The sequence below is a fragment of the Capricornis sumatraensis genome, chromosome 9 (genome assembly GCF_032405125.1).
Source record: "Capricornis sumatraensis isolate serow.1 chromosome 9, serow.2, whole genome shotgun sequence".
In the NCBI taxonomy this organism is placed as follows: domain Eukaryota; kingdom Metazoa; phylum Chordata; class Mammalia; order Artiodactyla; family Bovidae; genus Capricornis; species Capricornis sumatraensis.
Window position 1 is genome coordinate 64,638,947 of NC_091077.1, and position 23,228 is coordinate 64,662,174.

The 23,228-nt window shown below is 42.7% G+C and overlaps 1 protein-coding gene across 6 annotated transcripts in view; it reads left to right on the forward strand.

Moving 5' to 3' along the window:
* Positions 1–23,228, forward strand: part of GRIA1 (glutamate ionotropic receptor AMPA type subunit 1) — a 349,422-nt gene that overhangs the window by 208,255 nt on the left and 117,939 nt on the right. For 5 of the 6 annotated variants that reach the window (XM_068981166.1, XM_068981165.1, XM_068981168.1 and 2 more), the window contains 2 exons: positions 15,883–16,044; positions 20,429–20,596. In XM_068981166.1, the coding sequence (XP_068837267.1) occupies positions 15,883–16,044; positions 20,429–20,596 (330 nt within the window). The remainder of the gene's footprint in view (positions 1–15,882; positions 16,045–20,428; positions 20,597–23,228) is intronic. The other variant, XM_068981167.1, reaches the window with a different exon arrangement.

The window sequence follows — 23,228 nt, forward strand, 5'->3', positions numbered from 1 at the left end:
TGTATCTCCCAGCAAATTTTTAATAAATAACAAATTTTGCCACATGGCAGTTTGAGCATGTCAGATTTCCTTAATGATAGCTTTTTCTACAAAGTTTGCTTATTATCCTTACCGTCTTTATGATTTTCTGTGTTTCCTTTTAGATGTGATTTTTTGGCTTTTTGCCCATAACAAATTATATCACTCAGTTTTAGCCATGTTATTTGTGGTAATTATTCCTGCAATATTAATTGAATAAGAGATTGATATTTTCCTATTTATCTTTAGAATAAGGATCACTAACAGAACAAAGGCACAGGATCTGGGTATAGTAAAGGTCAAAGTGGTAGGACTAAAAAGTGGGACCAAAATATCTTGCCTAATTCTTAAGCTCTGTCTCTCTTTCTGACTGATCTCCAGCCTCAGACATATTCCTACCTGAACCGTCTTGTCTTTCCCCTTGGAAACTTCCTAGCCTTGGCTGTCTTGGTATTTCATGGTCAGGACTAGAAATAAGGACTTGTTAAGTTTATTAAAGTCTGGTTATTAAATAAATATGTTACTTTTCTCAGAGATACTTGCCTTTTAAATGGATGATAACTGTCCAGACACTTTTGGGGGAACCAAGAGTTGCATCCTCAAAAACCATTTGCAAGGATTAAATTGTTGACTTTGTGATGAAAAAAACTCTTGACATCTTTTGAATCTCACTCAGATCCTTAGTCCTAGAAGGGACTTTGGAAGTCAGCTCTATCTAAGTTTCATTTGCTTACAGGGAAACATTTGCTTATGGTCAAACCAGCAACGGGGTATGACTTGGCCAGGCTCACAGAAGTCAGTGATAGAGCCAGGCCTGGCACCAGCGTTAGCAGGCCTACGCCTTTTCTACTATATCAGGACATCTCTCAGCATAGATCATGTGGGCACCCTGCTGCTTGAGAATACACAGAACAAGGGTTGGGGCATACATAATCATCTCTCCAGGATAAGTTAGAAATTACACATCAGTGACCTCAAAGCCACCCAAAGACCTCAGGTAATTACATTGCCAGCCTCCATCTGTTGCCAAGTGACCCCTTAGTCACAGCATCACCAAGTCAGCCCTTTGGGTGTCTGTAGCCTTCTGATCTGCATTTTTTTTTTCTCCTCTGACCTAATGAGCTCTCAAATTCTTACAACTGCCAGCTAATAGGATGCAAATTGCATATGCCATCCAAATACAAAAGACTTGCATGTTCCAATAGATTAGTTGATAATTGGGCTTCAAATTACTAATTAATTCAGTTTGAAATACAGTGGAGTATGTGGTGTGTGTGTTTTTCTTCCCCCTTCAGAGGAATCATGCAATTTATAAGATGATAATTTTTATAAATTCTGCCACATAATTAGCCCACTGCTGCATGGAACTGACCCCGTCCTTCAGCATGCTTGTGATTAGGGTGTAATTATAGAGTTAGAAACTAAGGGAGCTTTTGAAAGGTTTAACAAAGGAGGGAGCTACTTTTTATTTCAAGGTTCTTTCCGTCCCTGTCAGACTGTGTGAGCTTCAAAGAAGCCAACAGCGTTCCTGTAACAGGTCACTTTGGAGGGATGCTTTTGTGGGTTTGGAGGGCTACTGGAAGAGAAGACGGAAGGAGAACCCTGGGTCAGGGAGGAGAGCTTTATAACAGGGAGTCATTAAAAAAACAAAGAAAGAAAAACCCTGCTTTTTGTCCAGACACCATCCTCAGCTAGCCTGTGATTTGAGCAATTCACCAGCATTCAGTTCCCTCACTGAGAATAATAGTTCCCATTCTATATGCTCATAGAGTCACTGGGGAAGGCCAGCATGTTGCTGAATGCCACCATGCCTAGAAAAAGTTAAATTGCTCTACACAGTAGGGAATCCTTGCCTCATATAGTAAATGTGCCCATCTGAACATACTCACATGTTGTATCCATATGTATATATGCATGCATATGCCCATGCATATATATGCTGATATATGCATTCTTATTTTATATGTGATAGGATAGATGTATATTTATATTTCCAGAGTGTTGGGATGTCCATAAAGTGAACTTGAGTGCATACTCAGTCGCTCAGTCGTGTTCAACTCTTTGCAACACTATGGACTGTAGCCCGCCAGGCTCCTTTGTCCATGGGATTTCCCAGGCAAGAATACTGGAGTGGGTTGCCATAGAAATTGGTGAACTGTACCATTACTACTTAAAGAAGCTCCTGGGTCCTGGAATCCCCTGGAAGACCAAGCTCTCCTGTCTGGCTGTCAGTCCTCCTCCAAACCCAGCCCTGACTCAGCTTTCACTCACGACTCTGAGACTGTGATCAAAGCAGACAGTTACCAGCCAGAGCTCTCCAGTTATAGCTAGCTCTTATCTCTATAATGCATCAGCAGCAAATCTTAGAACAAACTAGTGTTTCTCAAAAGAATGATATGTGAACCCCTAGAATGCATCTGCACAGACAGTTTGGGAAACACTGAGCTAATGATTAAATTTTTCAGTCCACTGGGACTGCAAACAAGAGTACTCACAGCATGAGACAAATGATCAGATAACTAATATTGATGATTTGAGTTTCATTGAAATAAATAAGCACAACATTTAAAAATTCTTGCAGAGCACTAGCATACCCCTGAAAATTTATAAAGGGTCCACCAGATCCCAGTTTGAGAAGCACTGAAAGACTGAAGGTATTGGTTGTCTTTCAGTGTGGAGCATTTGGTGCTGCCTAGGGCATTCATGGGCTTCCCAGGTGGCTCAGATGGTAAAGTGTCTGACAGCAATGAGGGAGACCCAGGTGTGATCCCTGGGTCAGGAAGATCCCCTGGAGAAGGAAATGGCAACCCACTCCAGTACTCTTGCCTGGAAAATTCCATGGACGGAGGAGCCTGGTAGGCTACAGTCCATAAGGTCGCAAAGAGTTGGACATAACTAAGCAACTTCACTTTCACCTTTCAAGGCATTCATAACAATAACAGCAATTCCTCTCATTTTTATACTAATGTGACATTTCAGCATACATCACATCCCACCAGTACCCTTATGAAATAAGCAAGGTAGACTCTATCACCCCCATTTTACAGAAGAGAGAACTGAGGCTCCAAGATGTTACATGATTGGGCCTCAGAGGAGGAAGGCAAGCACTACTGGTCAATGGAGTTTGGCTCTCAGGAACCTGACGAAAACCAAGTGATGTGATCCTAAGAATAGGATGACCAGGCTAAACTTATGCCAAACAACTGGAGCCACTGAACTAGACTGCTTACAGCCCTAATAAGTAACTACAACAATAATAACAACAGTGATAACTCAGCCATTCACTGAGTGATTGCTACAGTCTAAACACTATAAGTGATAACTATTAAATCTTCATAATAGTCCTCGAGGTTGATAAAAACCCCATTTATCAAATGAAGAAACCAAGGTTTAGAAAATAAGCTTTCTAGTCACTAAATTTATAAAGTCAGGGAGCCAGTTTCCCAGCTACTAAATTGATAAAGTCATGGAGCCAGGCTTCCCCTCCAGGACTACAGAACTCCCAAATTCATGTTCTTACACTGTTCCATGTGACTGCTGAGCATGAGGAGGGGGGTCAGGTGCAGTGGGAGGATGGGCTCTTGACTAGAGGGCTTGAGTTTAAATCTTGCTAAATTGCAGCAATAGACCTGGAATTCAGACTCAAGCTCTCAAATCCCCATTTCATTTTCCACTGTACACTGATGGAATTTTATTATAATTATACAGTTGGTCCTTCACATCAATGGGTTCTATATCCATGGATTCAACCCACCACAGGTCAAAAATATTTCAAAAAAAAAATCCAAAAGTTTCCAAAATGCAAAACTTGCATGTGCTATATATTGGCAAATATCTACCAGGCATTTATATGGTATTTCCAGCTAGTGACATAGCATTTACATTTTATCAGGTATTATAAGTAACCTAGAGATGGCTTAAAGTATTCAGGAGAATGCACATATATGTGCAGGTTATATGCAAATATTACGACATTTTATTTAAGGGATTTGAGAATCTGCAGATTTTGGTGTCTTCAGGGGTTCCTCAACCAACCTCCCATGGATACCAACTGCAATTTCTAGTGCATAAAAGCTGAGGGAAACACAAACTGAGGACAGGTCATTCCACGCCTTATTGGGGTATCTGGGGACCAGGGTGTCAGACATTTCCACCAAGTGGTTGCAGATGACTTCCTATGAAATGTTAGAGTTAGAAGTAGCTCTGGTCCATGTGGCAGCTCATCTAAGATTCAGCTCCACGCTGCTGTCTCTCTGCTGTATGAGTCCTGAGGAGGTGCTCTTTCATCTCCTTGCTCCCCTGTGCAGAGAAATCTATCTACGCTTTCTATAAGGCCAAGCACGGCTGCTTTCTTCTGCTCACATCATCTCAATACATGTTCATGTTTGGTTTCTGTGTCATTTCTTTGGTTAGGAAGGTAGTGCAGTAGTTGGGGAGAGTGGCTCTGGGTCAGACAGACCTGGGTTTGAATTCTGGCTTCATATTTATTAGCTGTGTGGAGTTAGTAAAATAACCTACACTCTCTGAGCTTCCACTGCCTATTCTGCAGAAAAAAAAAAAAAAAAGGAATGTAGCATCATCTACCTCCACACGGGCTATCATGTGAATTAAATGAAATAATAACTTCATAAGTGTTCATAGTTATAGTTGGCCCCCCCAAAACACTCAATAAATGTTAACAATTACTACCATCATAATCATTGTAATCACCATCATCATTATCATTTGGCGGGGCGGGGAAGAAAACACAGTATCTGGGAACAGGATACCATCCTTGAGGTCCCTCAACCCCCTTCTAGACTAAATCTCATCCACCACTATAATAATAGTGGTAATTATAATAATAATAATAATTGATAATATAATATTATACTTATATGATATAAATATATATTATATAATTACATTATATTATTATAATAATATAATAATTATGGTAAAATAATAATAATAGAAATACAATAATATAATACCTTCCTCTCTGTTTGTCTGTAAGCTCCTGGAGGAAGGAATTTGCCTTTCTCATTGATGAATTTCCAGTTTACCAGGCAAAATGAGCTTCATGTAATGGTGTGCTTTAAAAAGTCACTGAATGAATGAATGAGTGAGTGAAATGACTTCTCGGGAAATAAACAATGCTGGTATCCATTTACCACATGAACTTAGAGGCAAATTCCTTGTGTCTTCCTAAAAGAAGCAGAGATCAATGGTAGACTATAAGTACAGCTATGAATATGCAAATGACTCAGAGGGCAGCTAAACCACTTCCCATAGAAGGCCAGACTCCTCTACAATGTCGTTAACAGAAGCACATCCATCTGGTTCCTGCTCGAATAACACCCACTGATAGGGAATCGTGTATTTGGAACCACCTACCCTGCTTGCTCCTGGCATTTGCTCCTCTAGCCTGGATGCCCCTCATCTTCACATCCCCCCAGTGCCTTCTCACAGGGCATGGTTCTAACAGCCCACCAAAGGAACATCAAACATGAACCGAGCACATCTTCCACTGCACCAGGCTCATACCAGCAGCACTAAGAAGCATGTGGCTTCACTTTTGTCCTGGAAACAACTTGGCTCTGTCTTCCAGCCAGAACATATAAGTAAAGTTTGTAAACAATGCCAGAGAAAAATCACAAAATAAATACAAATTTTTAAAGAGGGACAAGTAGGGAAGCGAGGACCGAACCTTCCGAGCTGTACATTACCCTAACCTACTGCCAAAACTGGCACTTAAGGGGTCTGTCCCTCCTGATGCTAAACTGATGCGTACATGCAATTCCTCTGATTCACCGCCCTCAGTCACTCTAACTTAGAATCTCCAAGCCCATGTGTCTTCTGATTAGAAGGTTCTTCCTTGCATTCTTCACCCAAACAAAGCCTCCTATTCTTTCAGCTTCTGTGTTTCCATTGGGAAGCCTTCCCTGAGTTCCAGGGCCAGGTTTTGTCCTACTTATTTTGCTCTATAATTACATGGGTAATACTGGTCTTTCTCACTAAACTTTAAGTAACGAAAACAAGGATCAAGTGTATCTTATTCTCTGCTGCATCCCTTTGTCCCATATGTGCTTGGCAATATTAGATACAGATGAATGAATGAATGAATGAACTAGAATATTCCTTTCTCCATCCTGCTAGGTTTCAAATTTAATACTATGTTTGAGTTTTCATTCCTTTTTCACCAAGCATTCAGAGGGTGCCTACTCTTTGGGAGCCCCTGAGAATGCTTAAGCTGGTGTTTTATTTAAAAAGTAGGCTGATCCTTCTTAGACAGAAAGGTTTTGATCATATGAAAGGGAGACATTGTTGATTTCAAGTCTGCCAGGAACTCCAGCCATAATCCCCTTCATGGGCCTAGATGGCATATTAAAAAGCAGAGCCATCACTTTGGCAACAAAGTTCCATATAGTCAAGCTATGATTTATCCAGTACTCAGGTACAGATGTGAGAGCTGGACTACAAAAAGGCTGAGCGCTGAAGAATTGATGCTTTTGAACTGTAGTGTTGGAGAAGACTCTTGAAAGTCCCTTGGACTGCAATGAGAACAAACCAGTCAATCCTAAAGGAAATCAACCCTGAATATTCACTGGAAGGACTGTTGTTGAAGTTGAAGCTCCAATACTTTGGTCACCCAATGCAAAGAGCCAACTTACTGGAAAAGACTCTGATGCTGGGAAGGATTGAGGGCAAGAAGAGAAGTGGGTGGCAGAGGATGAGATTATCAGATAGCATCACCGACCTGATGGGAATAAATTTGAACAAACTCTAGAAAATAGCAGGAGACAGAGGAACCTGGCATGCTGCAGTCCATGGGGTTGCAAAGAGTCAGACACGACTTAGAGACTGAATAACAGCAACAGGTGGGCATAATCCTTAGGCTGACTTTTTAATTGGTCTTTGGCTTTTGTTCTGAGGTGCCCATGGCCAGGTGGCACCCCTGACTGCAGACAGAACAAAGTTAACATTAAGGGAGATTCTGGAAGACCAGCCAATACCAAGCCAGATACTATACTTCTTTAACCATGCTTTGACAGCCTAGTCTAGTGGCCTCCTGACTTTCTGCCACAAAGTGTCAGCATTTTATCCTAAACCCCCAGACTGTGAGATCCCAACCACCTTTTAAAATAATCTGTCAACAGCGGACTTGTGTTTGGGGGATATGTCTGATTGTGCGTTTGAAGGTATCGAAGTATATAGGTGCCAGCCCCTCTTCTTTCAAATGTACTTGGATAAGAGTTAACACTAGAGGCTTTTTTCTTTTTTCCAATTCAAATGATGTTTTAGCTGTTTTAAGCACAGCTGCAAAGTCTTATTGACTTGGCAGGAACCAGATAAGCCTGTGCTATGAGGGATTATATAGGGCGAGAACACATTCAAGTTCCAGTTGGTTAAAGTGGCTAAAATAGGAAAATCTGAACACTGTATGCAGAGACATGGTTATTTGAGGACAGAACAAAGTTCTCATCTCAGGAATATTCCATGAACTTGCGTATCTCCATATTCATGTGCACACACCTGTGTGATCACAGAATTGTAGATCAAAGCTGAAAAGCCCTTAAGAGAAAAATCAACTGGCTCAGAAGTTTCCAAACCTTTTAGTTTAAAGCTCTATTTTCAAATGGAATCTTGGGGAGAACCCCGGTATGTGAAACAGATAAAAAAGCAAAGCTGCTTTGATGGTAGCAGAAGGGTAGGAATCTAGAACCCCATTCTTCTCCCTGCCCCCTAATTCAACATGGGAGACTCTAAAATGCCTACAGCCCAGGACAACAGCTGGAAAGATCACTCACTGATCTAGCCAAGGGCCTCACTGTGCAGATCAACAATCTAGTGCCTGGATCAATATCACCCAAAAAAAAAGTCAATAACAAAACTCTTTGGTCCACAAGATGTAAGTTTAGAGGGTGAGAGATGAAGGATGGAAACTTACGAGAAAACCATGAGAAGGATGAGTGAAGACATTATTGTTTATTGCTTCACTCCTTGGTGTGAATTAAGCCATCCACCTGCTCCAGGTACTGTGCTGTGGATACTGGTAGAGACTCTGAGAGAGAGAAATAAAGAACTTTGAGGTTCACAACCCAAGAATCAGCACACATTAAATTTTCAGAGACATGGATGAACCTAGAGACTGTCATACAGTGTGAAGTAAGTCAGAAAAAAACGAGTATCATATATTAATGGGTATATGTGGAAGCTGGAAAAATGGTATAGATGATCTTATTTGAAACAGAGAAATAAAGACACAGGTAGAGAACAAAGGTATGGATACTGGGTGGGGGCTGAGGGAAGGAATGGATTGGGAGATTGGGATTGGCATATATACACCACTATGTATAAAATAGGTAACTAATGAGAACCTGCTGCTAGTACAGGCAATTCTACTCGGTGCTCTGTTGTGACCTAAATGGGAAGGAAACCCCCAAAAGAGGGGATACATGTATATGTATGACTGTATGTAGAAACTGACACAACATTGTAAAGCAACTATAATCCAATTTTAAAAAAGAGTTGGAGACTAACACCCAGGTCTCCTTACTGCTAATTCCTTCTTATTAATAGTATAGAGATGCAAGCCATTCCAAGGGCTTCATTCATTGCAGGACAGGAGATAAATGAACCAGACTGACTAGTGATGAGGAGGCAGAATGTACAGTGGTTAGAAAGTAAGCACAGAGTCTTGTCACTTGCTATGACTGTGGTCTCTGCCCCTTACTAGCTATGTTATATTGGCCAGAAGCTGCTGCATTCGTTTAAGGCTCAGTTTTCTAATTCGCAATGTGGAAATGATAAAAGTACTTGCTTCACAGGATAATTCCAAGGATTACATGAGATCATACAAATAAAGCTCTCAGTATAGTGCCTACTACACAGTTCAGGTCTAATACGTGTGAGGTGCTGTGATTGTCATCATTATTATTTTAGCCCAAGTCTGACTCCCATGACTGCTGTCCATTGGTTGGTTCTGGCTTACCTTAAAGAACAAGTATTCCCCCCTGCCACAAAAGCCCTTCTGGGATTGGAATACATCCTTCACTTCCCCTCCTAGTCTTTCATTATTTTCAGGTTGAACATCCCCACTTTTTTAAAGCATTTCTATTGTAACAAGATTTTTTGAACTTTCCTATAACTATCCTCTCTATGGAGCTGTCATCTAAGAATTTACCTGACAAGCTGGGGAAACTTGCCATGTTCAACTTGTGCCACTCAGAATATAAAGTGCAAGTTCTTCAATTTGTTCTAATCTTACCTCTTCTAGATCTCAGGTGGATGAGATGGAAGGAGTTTTCTTTCCCACCTCCCAGGGCTTGTTAAAAATCCTTCTCTTTGGCCCCTTTCTCTTAACAATGCTGGCTGTTCCCTCCTCCATCTAATGGGAGTGGTGTCACCCCAAGCAGGATGATAAGGGCTGAGCAGCTTGTCTGTGACCCCTTGAAAGAACCCCAGAGAGAAAGGAAATCTGGCTTTGAAGATAGTTTTTTATCTTTTGAAAGCTGCATTCCTATACACCTGCCTCCTGTGGGCTCAGGTGTCTTGCCTGACCCAGCGCCTGGTTTTGGGTTTTTTTACTTTGTATTTTGCATTGGGGTATAGCCAATTAACAATGTTGTGACAGTTTCCGGTGAAGAGCAAGGGATTCAGCCATATATGCACGTGTATCCATTCTTTCCCAACTCCCCTCCCCTCCAGACTGCCACATAACATTGAACAGAGTCCCATGTGCCATACAGTAGTTCCTCGCTGGTTATCCATTTTAAATATAGCAGTGCGGACATGTCCATCCCAAACCCCCAATGCCTGGTTTTCAAGTAGTTGTTGACACCTAACCTCTTTGGACTGTATCATAGTGATGGCGGTAAACATGATGATGATAATAATGGCTAAGATTTATTAAATGCTTACTTTGTGCCAGACACAGCTCTAAATATTTATACACACTTTTTAACAAAACCTTGTACCAGTTCTATGCTGTAGGTGCTATTATATCTGCATTTTGAAGACCAGAGAGCTTAAATAATCAGTAAGCACACATCCTCAAGATGTTTTGTTTCCAGGCACACATAATAATTAAAAGTCATAATGATAGCCCAGAGCCTCCTCACCATCCTCAAAGCATTTTCTAAATCTTTACAGCAATGTGAGAGTACATCTAATATAGTTATGGTGTTAAACATCTCTTTTGGATATCATAATTATTTGACATGCCTTTTTGTGCTAATGCTTGGAAAATTATCATTGAGATATGATAGATGGAATGACTATCTTAACTGGTTTAATTAATTGAGCACTTCCTCCCCTCCCCCAGTCATGCTATTCTAACAGCTGGTCACCACTGCACTGCCTCCTACAATGAGTGCTTAGGGAATATAGATCCTAACCCCAGCTCACACTCTAACCAGCCTACAACTTGAGGCCAATAGTCTCCTCTCTGGACAACAAGGGGTTTGATGTGTTCTCTAACATCTTTCCTTCAGGCATCAGTAAACCTAAACTGTACCCCATGGGTCAAATTCAACCATTTCCTGGCTTTGTTTAGCCGGGAATGATTTTTACATGTTTAAATTACTAGAAAAAGAGAAAAGAAAAGTGGTATCTCATGACATATGAAAATTATGTGAAATTCAAGTTTCAGTGTTCATGAATACACTTGGGGGTGGAGGGGACACAACCATGCTATTTCATTTTCTATTATCTAGGCCTGCTTTCATGCTCTAATAGCTGCACTGAATAGTTATGACAGAAACAACATGATCCGTAAGCCTAAAAAATTCACAATATGACCACTTATCCAAAAAAAAAAAAAAAAAATTTGCTGACTCGTGGTATGGATATGGAGTAGGTGGGTACTAAAAAACTTCATATAAATCAGAGTCTTGAGAAACATCTAACTAATCTGTAACCCCTCTTTGGCAGAGTGAGACCTCTGTTCTAGGCTATTAACTGTCAGCCACGCTGTCTAAGCTTCTTTGTCCCTCTTTATCTGGGGCAGTCTGGAAACCCCATCCTAAAGCTACATTCCTGTCTTCCTCGGCTGGCAAAGCAGTGTACCACACAGATGAAGAAGACAGATTTGATAGCTGGACCACAGCTGGAATCCTTGCTTCTGGGGGATCTCTAGATGGGGGGAAAGGGGTGGGTTCCAGAGGTCTTTGAACCACAGCTCCTCACATGTAAAATTGGGACAGATACTCACTCATTTATGCAAATGAGTACCCGGAGCCTACTGTGCATGTTCACCCCTCAGGGCTGTTTGGGGGGATTAAATAGGATTATGTATATAAAGCATTTAATAGAATGCCTGGCTCAGGAAAAGAGCTTGGGGAATGTTTAATAAATCCAAAGGTGACTGCTGATGGATTATTTCATTTTTCAACTTTAAATGACAACAACTTTAGAATTCTCAAAGAGCTATATAAATGAAGTTATATGATGCGCAAGAAATGACAGTTTCACCATTGTCGTCATATCTGTCATCCTTAGGAACAATGTTTCTAAAGCTATGTTTCAGTAGAATATTTAATGGCACCAGTGTCCTTTAATTCTAGGCCAAGAGACAACAAATTAAGCAGGGCTCCCTTAATAGACCATATCAACCCATGCAATGACTTCTCTTCCCTGTTCTGTCGCTGACACTCCCTCTCCCACTTTCCAGGGACTTACAGATGATTCTGAGCCAGTAAGGCACATCAGAATTATCTGGGGATCTATTTTTATTTTTCAATAGTACTAAAAAGAAAACACATTCACATGGTTATAAAAAAGAAAAAAATTATTATGGAAGGTTATAAAAAAAGGCAAATACCTAATCTCTCTAATCTCATACTTCTTAGAAAAAACTGTTCTAAACATTTTTTGTGTTTGGCGATTCTAATAGTTCCCTCTACACACTTCTGTGTAATATGTCTATGTCTCTTTTCCTTGCTTTATCAACTTTCATCCCATGTGTGGCTCCTCAGTTAAAGAAAGAGATGAACCACTTCACACTATTTTCCACATCCTGTCCTCAATGTTCATTAGTCATGCTATTATTTGGAATTCTTCTAATTAGTCCCTTTATAATATGTTTTGCCTTGAGTTTTGATTGACCAGCATTGTTGTTGTTTAGTCACTAAGTCACGTCTGACTCTTCTGCCTCTGTCTGTGGGATTTTCCAGGCAAGAATGCTGGAGTGGGTAGAGATTCCTTTCCTACCATTTCCTTTTCCAGGGGATCTTCCCAACCCAGAGATCAAACCTGTGTCTCCTGCATCGCTGGCAGATTCTTTACCACTGAGCCACTTGACCAGCATTAGAGCTTTATAGAGATATCTGGTTTCCTCTCCAGAGCTCCTGCATGATAACCATTAGGAATGGCTATGATGCAGAACCTCTCTCATGTATTGTGATGGGTCCCTCAGATGAAGGATCTCTATCCTAAGAGCCTGTTCATTTGCACTTGAATGAAAATTATAGGCAGACCATTCTTCTGTCCCCTATTCATCAGAAGCACATGGGACAGTGTGAAATGTCACAGAGGAACCGCAGAAGCAGACAGGGACACAGTGATCTAACAGCTCCAGGAGCTCAGTTACCACAGAGGCTTCTCTTAGATGATAAACAGTCACTCTGTGAAGAAAAGCATCTGGTACAGTGCTGGAGGGACCCTGAGAGGCATCTGGGTTTAGAAGAGCTGAATTCTCCTACTGAATAACTTGAACAGAGCATTTTGTGGATTAATTTCATTTCATTCACTAGTCACAGCATACAGAGCAATAGACTCCATATTTGGGGGCATGTTATAAAACAGGCAAAATGACTCAGAGTGCTTAAAATCAGACTTCATCATTTAATCTTTAATATAATACAATTAGCAATGTTGCATCCTTTTATAATATTATATAATTAATAGCACAGATAAAGCAAAAGGTACTCATTACCAAATATTACCCCCTAAGGTTTTTTTAAACAAAATGGCAAAGAAAATTAGAAAATGATTTAATTAAACCATGTTTAATGAGCATGCTCAGGGGACTGGAGTGGGTGAGTTGAATTTCCCAGCTGACTGGTAGGCAAATATTTCACACCTTTATTTCCTCTTCTTAGTCAAGAACAGTTTTCTCTATTGGAATGGTCTGTTTTCTTGCATTATGGAGAGATCAAGTCCAGTAGCTATAAGAGACTGCTTTAATCTTCATGCTTAAAGATATTATGGAGATTCAAGATCACCATTCAAGCATGAAATCTTCCATGAGGGGAAGGCGAGGATGTCTTCTACTAGATGAATGCGTGTTGATGCCAGGTTATTCCCTCATTTCGTGTCTTCCCTAACAGTACAGATAAGAGCTTATTTTATCATTCTTTGTCCCTTCTTTCTCAGGGGAGCTGAGAAGTTCAGGTAAAGGTCCCATCAGTTTGATTGGAAATAACTTCAGGTCTGGCTCCAGTCACCTTGCAGTCAGACATTCTGGTGATAGAGCTGAGTGGCATTTATGTTTGAATAAACTCTGCCATTTCCTTTGGCCCCCATTACATTGATGAGGGCAGTCAGTACAAAATGCCTGGGTGCTTGTTACAGATTTTTAAGCGATGGAATTTGACTACAGGAAATCGCTTTCATTTTATTCTCTCAATAGTTATTTTATGAATAAAATGTTCTTTTTAAAATCTCTAAAGATTATGGGAAATCTCTCCACTGTGCATTAGCCTTTAACCAGGGGTGGGGTGGTGGTACTCTTAGGTAGTAGAATGTCTTAGGATGCCTATTGGGTATAAGAACCTAACTCCAATTTCATCTGTACTAAAAGCTTGTCAGAATCCTTGCACAATTCAACAGACCCCTGTGAATGTCTGTAAACTATAGCTGTAGGTAAAGTTAGTCACTAAATGCATTTCCAACATGAGCTTCCCTTGTCAAACAATTTAAATCATCCACTGGATTTATTGCCTGGAGATCATATTTTCCCTGACAAATTAGCATTTTTGCTTGAGGAATGTCTTTGACTTTTATTCATTCACCCAATAAAAATGTATTGAGAGCCTACTTTGTGTCAGACATGGTGCTAGATGCTGGGTTCTAGGACACATCCATGAACAAAACAGAAACTCTCATGGAACTGACATTCCAACACAAGGAGAGAGGACAACCGAACAAATGAGCAAACCAGATCATCTCAAATGGGTGACAAGCAGAGCACTGAGAAGGAACAGACTGGACTGCATATTGCAAGTAACTTGATTGAGTTCTACTAGAACCAGGTCTTAAGACAGCAATTCAAATACAAGTAGCTTCTTTGGATGCTAATCTGAGAAATAACATCAAGGAATCAGGGATGTGAGGTAGGGATGTAAGACCTGACCCATTGGAAAAGGCCCTGACTTTGGGAAAGATTGAGGGCAGGAGGAGAAGGGGACAACAGAGGATGAGATAGCTGGATGGCATCACTGACTCAATAGACATAAGTTTGAGCAAACTCTGGGAGACAGTGAAGGACAGGGAAGCCTGGCGTGCTGCAGTCCAAGGGGCTGCAAAGAGTCGAACACCACTGAGCGACTGAACGAGAAGGTAGGGATAGGAGAGCAGGCAGCTGAAGAACGTGCATAATCAAGGCACTTCTCTCTGGGGCTACGGAACTCCATCCCTTACAGAAGCTCTAGACTTGGGTGCAGAGTGTACCTCATGGTAACCCACCCAAGGGAGAGGGCTATGGATTCTACTAACTCCCCAAGAGCAAAGAGCTTCTCTGAGTATATGAACTCCTCAATACATCTGGCTTACCCTGCCTGTGGGTGAAGTGATAGGTAGCTATAGTTAGTATAAAAAGTGGAATATCAGTGTCTACTGGGGAGATGTGGAAATGAGCAGGGTTCCAAGGGCATCTATCAAGGACGAGAACTGGGTCTTTAGATAAGGAGTCCCAGGTGGCTCAGATGGTAAAGAATCCACTTGCAGTGCAGGAGAACCAGTTTGATCCCTGGGTCAGGAAGATCCCCTGGAGAAGGGCATGGCAACCCACTCCAGTATTCTTGCCTGGACAATCCCATGGACAGAGGAGCCTGGCAGGCCCTAGTCCATGGGGTGGCAAAGAGTTGGACACAACTCAGCAACTAAGCACATTACAGGAGAAAGCTCTCTGAAGACACTGTATTTTAGCGGAATGAACTTCACCAAATGGGGAGGAAAGTTTCATTCCCAATAAGAAACCCTTTGTGGATAGGAGAATTGATCGGGCCTCACTTGCAAGACCTTGCCTGCAGCACAGGAGAAAGCACAGGGCGGGGAGGGCCGGGGGGCGAGGCGGGGAGGCATGATCAGCATCCAGCCTCTTCCAGATGTGCTGGGGACATGCTGGGGACCTTGGGGCACCCACAGAAGCCTGCCCTGGATAGAATTCAGATGTCTCTCCAGTCAGAAAGAGCAGAGTGATGGTGGTAAAGGACAAAGGGCCCCCCTCATGTTCTTAAACTATCACATATCTGTGTTATAATAATCCCAGCCGCTGTTTACTGATCACTCAGTCTTGCAACATGGACTTGACATGCATCATCGTACTGCTTTTTCTCCTCAGCCTCCTAACCTCCATTATTCATACAGGAAGCCATCAGGGAACTTGGTCCAAGGAAGAGTATGTAACTCATAGCTCTGCGTGGCAGAGCCTACCCTTCAGCCTAGGCACGGCTGGCTCCTGAGCAAGTGCTCTTAACCAATGTGCTAACTTAGCACACAAAATGAGTGATAACAGAGGTCAGAAGGAAGGGAACTGCCTCTCCATTAAGTCAGTTTCACCTTAAGTCTGAACAGGGTGGAAAATGCTGTGATTCTGTAACATGGTTAAATTGATGCATCCAGGCTGCATATTCTAACTTCTTTCCCTTCCTCACCACCCAGGGTTTCATGGACATTGACTTAAACAAATTCAAGGAGAGTGGAGCAAACGTAACAGGTTTCCAGTTGGTGAACTACACTGATACCATCCCGGCCAAGATCATGCAACAGTGGAAAAACAGTGATGCTCGGGACCACACCCGAGTGGACTGGAAGAGACCTAAGGTAAGAGGATGGGCAGCAGGCAAGAAAGGACCCTGCTGGTCCCTTCGCTTGCCCTAGATTCCTGGAACAGACCTTCTAAGAGGAACAAGCTAAGGAAAGTAGATCCATAAAGACTGAGGGTAGGGGCACTCCCGATGACAATGGTTTTAACAAGATAGACATTTTGCTCCTTTTGCATACAAACAAATTCTGAAGTCAGCATTCCGGGGCTTGTATAATGGTTTCACAATCACCAAACACTTAGAGACATTTTCTGTCTTCCTGTTCTGCTATCCTCAGCATACAACTGCTACCTTATAGCCCAAAATGGCTGCAGAAGCCCCAACAATTACCGCAGTATTCTACCCATCAGGAAGGGAAAAGGAAAATAGAAAGCAAAACTGTTTCCCTTAAGAACTCTTTTCAGCAGTCATATACAGATCTTCCCCTCACATGCTATTGGCCACATCTCAGAAACCTACCCCAGCTAGCTACAGCAGAAGCTGGAAAATGGTGTCTCTACTCTGGGCAGGATCACATGTTGCACAACTCCAGGGAGATGCTATTAGCATTTATTTCTTCATGGATTGAGCCTCCTAGATTTGTGCAGTAGGCTGGTCCTTCTGGTCAGCTGCATACCTGGCTAAAAATCAAGGAAATTTAACTAAGCAATAACCAGTACATTTCTGCCTCAGAGAGTCAACTCCCAATTATCATGCAAACTACCAGCCTCTCATTCTCTGCAAGGCAGCTTTAAACTCTGCGGCTAAAATCTATTTTATTTAGAATAAAGATGGGCTTCCCTGATAGCTAAGTTGGTAAAGAATCTGCCTGCAATGCAGGAGATGCCAGTTCGATTCCTGGGTTGGGAAGATCCACTGGAGAAGGGACAGGCTACCCACGCCAGTATTCTTGGGCTTCCCTTGTGGCTCAGCTGGTAAAGAGTCCTCCTGCAATGCAGGAGACCTGAATTTGATCCCTGGGTTGGGAAGATCTCCTGGAGAAGGGAAGGGCTACCCACTCCAGTATTCTGGCCTAGAAAATTCCATGGACTGTATAGTCCGTGGGGTCACAAAGACTCAGACACAACTGAACGACATTCACTTTAACTCCAGAATAAGAATAGAGGATAATTTTTCTTTCCCACATCAAATCTAACAGCTTGGCAGTGGCTATGAGGAACACTATGTTGAGAAGGATTCTGAGTCTAAATCTGTTTATCCAGGCCAACTGTGGATCCTTGCCAACTTTCTCTTGCCCTTGGTCAGTTGCATTTTGTAAATGTCAGGCCACTGAACCAGGACACTATCGTTCCAGTTTTGCTCAAACTGATTCAGGAATTTGAAATAAAGGCACTTCAACATGAGCTTAAGCAAACAAAATCACAAATGTGATTTCAATCAATGAGTAAACTGCAGAGAAGTTTCATTCATTCAGTTCAGTTGCTCAGTCGTGTCCAACTCTTTGTGACCCCATGAGCTGCAGCATGCCAGGCCTTCCTGTCCATCACCAACTCCCAGAGCTTACCCAAACTCATGTCCATTGAGTCATCCACCCATCCAACCACCTCATCCTCTGTCGTCCCCTTCTCCTCTTGCCCTCAATCTTTCCCAGCATTGGAGTCTTTTCAAATGAGTCAGCCCTTCGCATCAGGTGGCCAAAGTATTGGAGTTTCAGCTTTAGCATCATTCCTTCCTAAGAAATCCTAGCGCTGATCTCCTTTAGGATGGCCTGATTGGATCTCCTTGCAGTCCAAGGGACTCTCAAGTCTTCTCCAATACCACAGTTCAAAAGCATCAATTCTTCTGCACTCAGCTTTCTTTATAGTTCAACTCTCACATCCATACATGACTACTGGAAAAACCATAGCCTTGACTAGATGAAACTTTGCTGGCAAAGTAATGTCTCTGCTTTTGAATATGCTATCTAGGTTGGTCATAACTTTCCTTCCAAGGAGTAAGCGTCTTTTAATTTCATGGCTGCAGTCACCATCTGCAGTGATTTTGGAGCCCCCCAAAATAAAGTCAGCCACTGTTTCCACTGTTTCCCCATCTATTTCCCATGAGGTGATGGGACCAGATGCCATGATCTTCATTTTCTGAACGTTGAGCTTTAAGCCACCTTTTTCACTCTCTTCTTTTACTTTCATGAAGAGGCTTTTTAGTTCCTCTTCACTTTCTCCATTAGGCTGGTGTCATCTGCATATCTGAGGTTATTGATATTTCTCCCGGCAATCTTGATTCCAGCTTGGGCTTTCTCCAGCCCAGCGTTTCTCATGACGTACTCTGCACAGAAGTTAAATAAGCAGGGTGACAATATGCAGCCTTGACATACTCCTTTTCCTATCTGGAACCAGTCTGTTGTTCCATGTCCAGTTCTAACTGCTGCTTCCTGACCTGCATACAGATTTCTCAAGAGGCAGATCAAGTGGTCTGGTGTTCCTATCTCTCTCAGAATTTTCCACAGTTTATTGTGATCTACACAGTCAAAGGCTTTGGCATAGTCAATAAAGAAGAAATAGATGTTTTTCTGGAACTCTCTTGCTTTTTTGATGATCCAGTGGATGTTGGCAATTTGATCTCTGGTTTCTTTGCCTTTTCTAAAACCAGCTTGAACATCTGGAAGTTCACAGTTCACATACTGCTGAAGCCTGGCTTGGAGAATTTTGAGCATTACTTTACTAGCATGTGAAATGCGTGCAATTGTGTGGTAGTTTGAGCATTCTCGGACATTTCCTTTCTTTGGGATTGGAATGAAAACTGACCTTTTCCAGGCCTGTGGCCACTGCTGAGTTTTCCAAATGTGCTGGCATATTGAGTGCAGCACTTTCACAGCATCATCTTTCAGGGTTTGAAACAGCTCAACTGGGATTCCATCACCTCCACTAGCTTTGTTTGTAGTGATGCTTTCTCAATCCCACTTGACTTCACATTCCAGGATGTCTGGCTCTAGGTGAGTGATTACATCATAGTAATTAACTGGGTTGTGAAGATCTTTTTTGTACAGTTCTTCTGTGTATTCTTGCCACCTCTTCTTAATATCTTCTGCTTCTGTTAGGTCCAGACCATTTCTGCCCTTTATTGAGCCCATCTTTGCATGAAATGTTCCCTTGGTATCTCTAATTTTCTTGAAGAGATATCGAGTCTTTCCCATTCTATTGGTTTCCTCTATTTCTTTGCACTGATCACTGAGGAAGGCTTTCTTATCTCTCCTTGCTATTCTTTGGAACTCTGCATTCAAATGGGTTTATCTTTCCTTTCCTCCTTTCCTTTTCGCTTCTCTTCTTTTCACAGCTATTATTAACATGTGACTATTCCACCCAGTTTCCAAAAGATTGGAAATGGTTATAAAGATAACCAAGTGTAATGTCTTTACTTTAAAAAGGAAGTGTTTGTGTGTCTGTGCAGATGCACACGCAGTGGCTAACTCATGCCCAGTTCTTTGCAACCCCATGGTCTATAGCTCACCAGACTCCTTCTGACCATGGGATTTCCTAGCCAAGAATATTTGAGTGGGTTGCCATTTCCTTCTCCAGTGGATCTTCCCAACCCAGGGATTGAACCCATGTCTCCTGCTTGGCAGGTAGATTGTTTACCACTGTGCTACCAGGGAAGCCCCAAAAGCAAAAGGGAAAAAGTTAAAAGCTGGAAAAATACCTATACATTTATTCTACCAGACTGCACTGTGAACTTAGGATGTACCAGAGAACATGCTAGATATCAGAGACAAATTAATGAGGATAGATATGATTGCCAGTGCTGGGAAATGTTGTTCTGGATTGTTATCTTGCTTTTGTTTCAACATTTTAGTGCCTTCTTAGATAAGAGGGAGATAAAATTGAGGCTTAACATGAAGAAGCACAAGAGGAAATTTTGTGGAATATAAAGTTGCCACTTGAGTGAGCTGCATGCAGAAATAATTAAGAGCTTACCCTTCTCAGATTATTCTTTTTCTTTCTTTTCCCGTCACCAGGGATGGTGGAGTAAACTGTTCTTCTTGGCTCCCAGTTGGTGACAGAGAGAAAACCAAGTTGTTTTCATGGACTGTATCAGACAGATACAGATGTGTTGTATTTAATTTAGATGTTTTGTATTCAATCTATGCCTTTTCCCCCAAATGAACCAACATTTTAAAGTGGATTGGATAGCAAACTCTAGAATTCTCTTTGAACCTCACAACCAGCAGTAATACTGAACTCAGGAGTTCAGGAGGGCAACATTGGCTAGGGAGATGGAGCAGCAGGTGCTCCCTGGCTTACAGCTGCTCCCCGTCCCCACCATACCCCCTATCCCTGGCTCACTGTAGGCATTCTCATCACCAGGAAGCTCCTTCCCAGATACAGCTCCCACCTGCCTACCTGCCAGCTCTCTCTCTGACACCCAACTGTCTCTGTTCCTCCCACCAGTACACCTCTGCGCTCACCTACGATGGGGTGAAGGTAATGGCTGAGGCTTTCCAGAGCCTGAGGAGGCAGAGAATCGATATCTCCCGCCGGGGGAATGCTGGGGACTGCCTGGCTAACCCAGCTGTGCCCTGGGGCCAGGGCATCGACATCCAGAGAGCTCTGCAGCAGGTGAGGCTGGCAACGATGGTGGCCCCACCCTATGGGAGCCTCGCAGGGGATTTAAGCATCAGGGTCAGGTGGGATGTAGCTACTGAAAAAAAAAAAGGTGGAGCACACCTGAAGTTTGGACCACCGCCGCATCATGTCTGTGGCTCTGACATAGGAAAGGTCGTGTAGAAATTTGAAAAACAAAATGAAAAAACTTAATAGTATGGACTAGTCATTCCTGATAGCACAAGAGCTCTATTTTCTGCTTAGGGATTATGCTAAGAAGGAGAAGTCAGTGATGCTGTATTTGAAAGGGGACTCGAGATACACAAGGATGAAACTGAACCATTTTTGCAGGCTCTCAGAGACTCTGCTCTGTTGCCCTGATTTTCTAGATTTCTTCATTATCTTTGCTCTCTGTGCATGTCAGGATGGGACCCTGAAAATGTTTCTCGACATTTCTGATTCTATTTTCTTGCTTCTCAGCATTGCACTCATCAATTTCGTTTGCACTTGAGAACGGGCAAAGTACAGGGATATAAAATGGTCAGGATCTTCCAATCAACTGACTCTGCAGAGGATTCTGAGGCTGAATCCAGATTCAACAGGGAGGAATATAAGCACTCAGTGATATGTCTGCTGTGGAAGCAGGATGAGACAGATACTCATGAGCCATGTGTTTGACACTCCTTGTTTAGAAGGTTCTGGGGACTTGCCCAGCTTTATCATTCTCTGAACTCCTAGAAATCTCTAGAAGTTTCTAGAAGCACCTCAAGCACAGACTAGTTCTCCAAGTCCTGACACATACCACACTATATGATGCCTCTGATGCCTCCTGAGAGAGACCGTATTTCCAAAGGGGACTGGGCACAGAGAACAGGGCTCACTTCAGAGGAATGTCCAAGTATCAGACACAGTGGCAAGCTGGCAACAGCCAGATGTTTTGGTGCAAATAACTCTCAGGACCTGCTCTCTCCATCCAAGAGGGGAAAGGAACATTTCTGAATGAGGAAGAAATGCAGAGCAAAACGTACAACTGTTTCCACCTGTTTTCCAGCCACACATGCACAGCTCTAGCAATTTACAACCTGGAGAAACACACAAGATGGGAATATCATCAGCTGTTCTTTAGCTCGGGTGAAGCGCCTGCACGTGGAGGAGAACACAGACTTCTGTCGTTTGGAATGCCCCACCCCCCGTCACTGTGCAGGGTGGCCCCGAATTGCTAGGCAGCAAGAGCCAGCAACCCAGCAGCTTCAGAATGATTGCCAAAGGTGTGGTGCCTGCCTTCTGGCTTATTTAAAATGCTCTTCCAGGCTCCACAGTCGAGACAGCTTCTGTTTGCAATGTGAAGCTGGTTTCAGAAGGTCCCAGGACTTGCTCTCAGCTTCCCAACCATTCCAGCTCCCTTGCCTCTCTCATCTTAAGGATGTCCCTGGAACGATACATGACATCACCATGGCAGTGATGAAGCCTGGAGACAATGTGAGTGGCAGAAAGGACTCTGACTCAGGAGACCTGGGGTCTAGGACCAGCCAGGCCCTTGAGTCTCTGGGTGACCTTGAAATACTCATTCAGATCTCGCACACCCTTCCCTTTCCTCACCCATGACACTGAGGCAGTCAGAGAGACCACTCTCAGTTCTCACCTGGCTTACGAATTCCAAGCATCTAATTAATTTCCCTTATGCTCTAACCCACGTCTTTCTGGTTGTAACACGCTCAGTCTTCTGTTTCTGCCTCCAGTGGGGTTGAGAGGAGGCAGTTGCTTTCATCAAAATAATAATGATCTCCTCTATACCAGGGGTCCCCAAACTCTAGGATCTAATGCCTGGTGATCTGAGGTGGAGCCAGTGTAATATTAATAACAACAGAAATAAGTACAAAATAAATGTAATGCATTTGAATCATTCTGAAACCATGGCAGCGGCCACTACCCTGGGCATGGAAAAACTGTCTTCCACAAAACCGGTCCCTGGTGCCAGAAAAGATGAGAACCATTGCTCTATACTGTCTTGAGTCAAGACATGTGTGTGCCAGTCAGCTTGTTCCTGAGAGCCTACTGTATGCTCTGGCCTAGGACCAAGCTCTGGGGACAATTAGAGAAGGCAAGGCCTGTCCTCAAGAAACTCTCCTTAGTCTCTATGTGGCTAAAGGTAGGGTGGGGAGAACTAGCCGCAAAAACGAAAACAAAATATAATCAACATTCTGATCTGAAGATCAGCTGTTCAAACTGAATCAAATCTTTGTTTATCACTTCAAATCACAAAAATGTATGGCAGAAAGAGACCTGAGAAATGACAGCTCCCACTTTTCCTTACATTAGAGATGAAGCAGCTGACCCAGAGTGGGCAGGAACTCCCCTGGGATCACACAGGAGCTTAGCAGCAGAGACTGTAACAGACCCCCAGCTGGGGCTCCTCCTCATGCCCCTAGCCTGTCCTGTGGCCCCAGGGACTTTTGCTTGTACGTACTGAACCTCAGGGCCTCCCACACACAGTCATGGCTGCTGTCTACCCATTTCACCCTCTAGACCCATCTCTTTAAATAGCCATGCCACTAGGGAGAATCTGTGTGCCCACAGTAGACTGGGTAAATCCCAATGCCAGTCAGTCCTTGGACCCCAACTTGGGATCTCAAATCACTTCTACCCT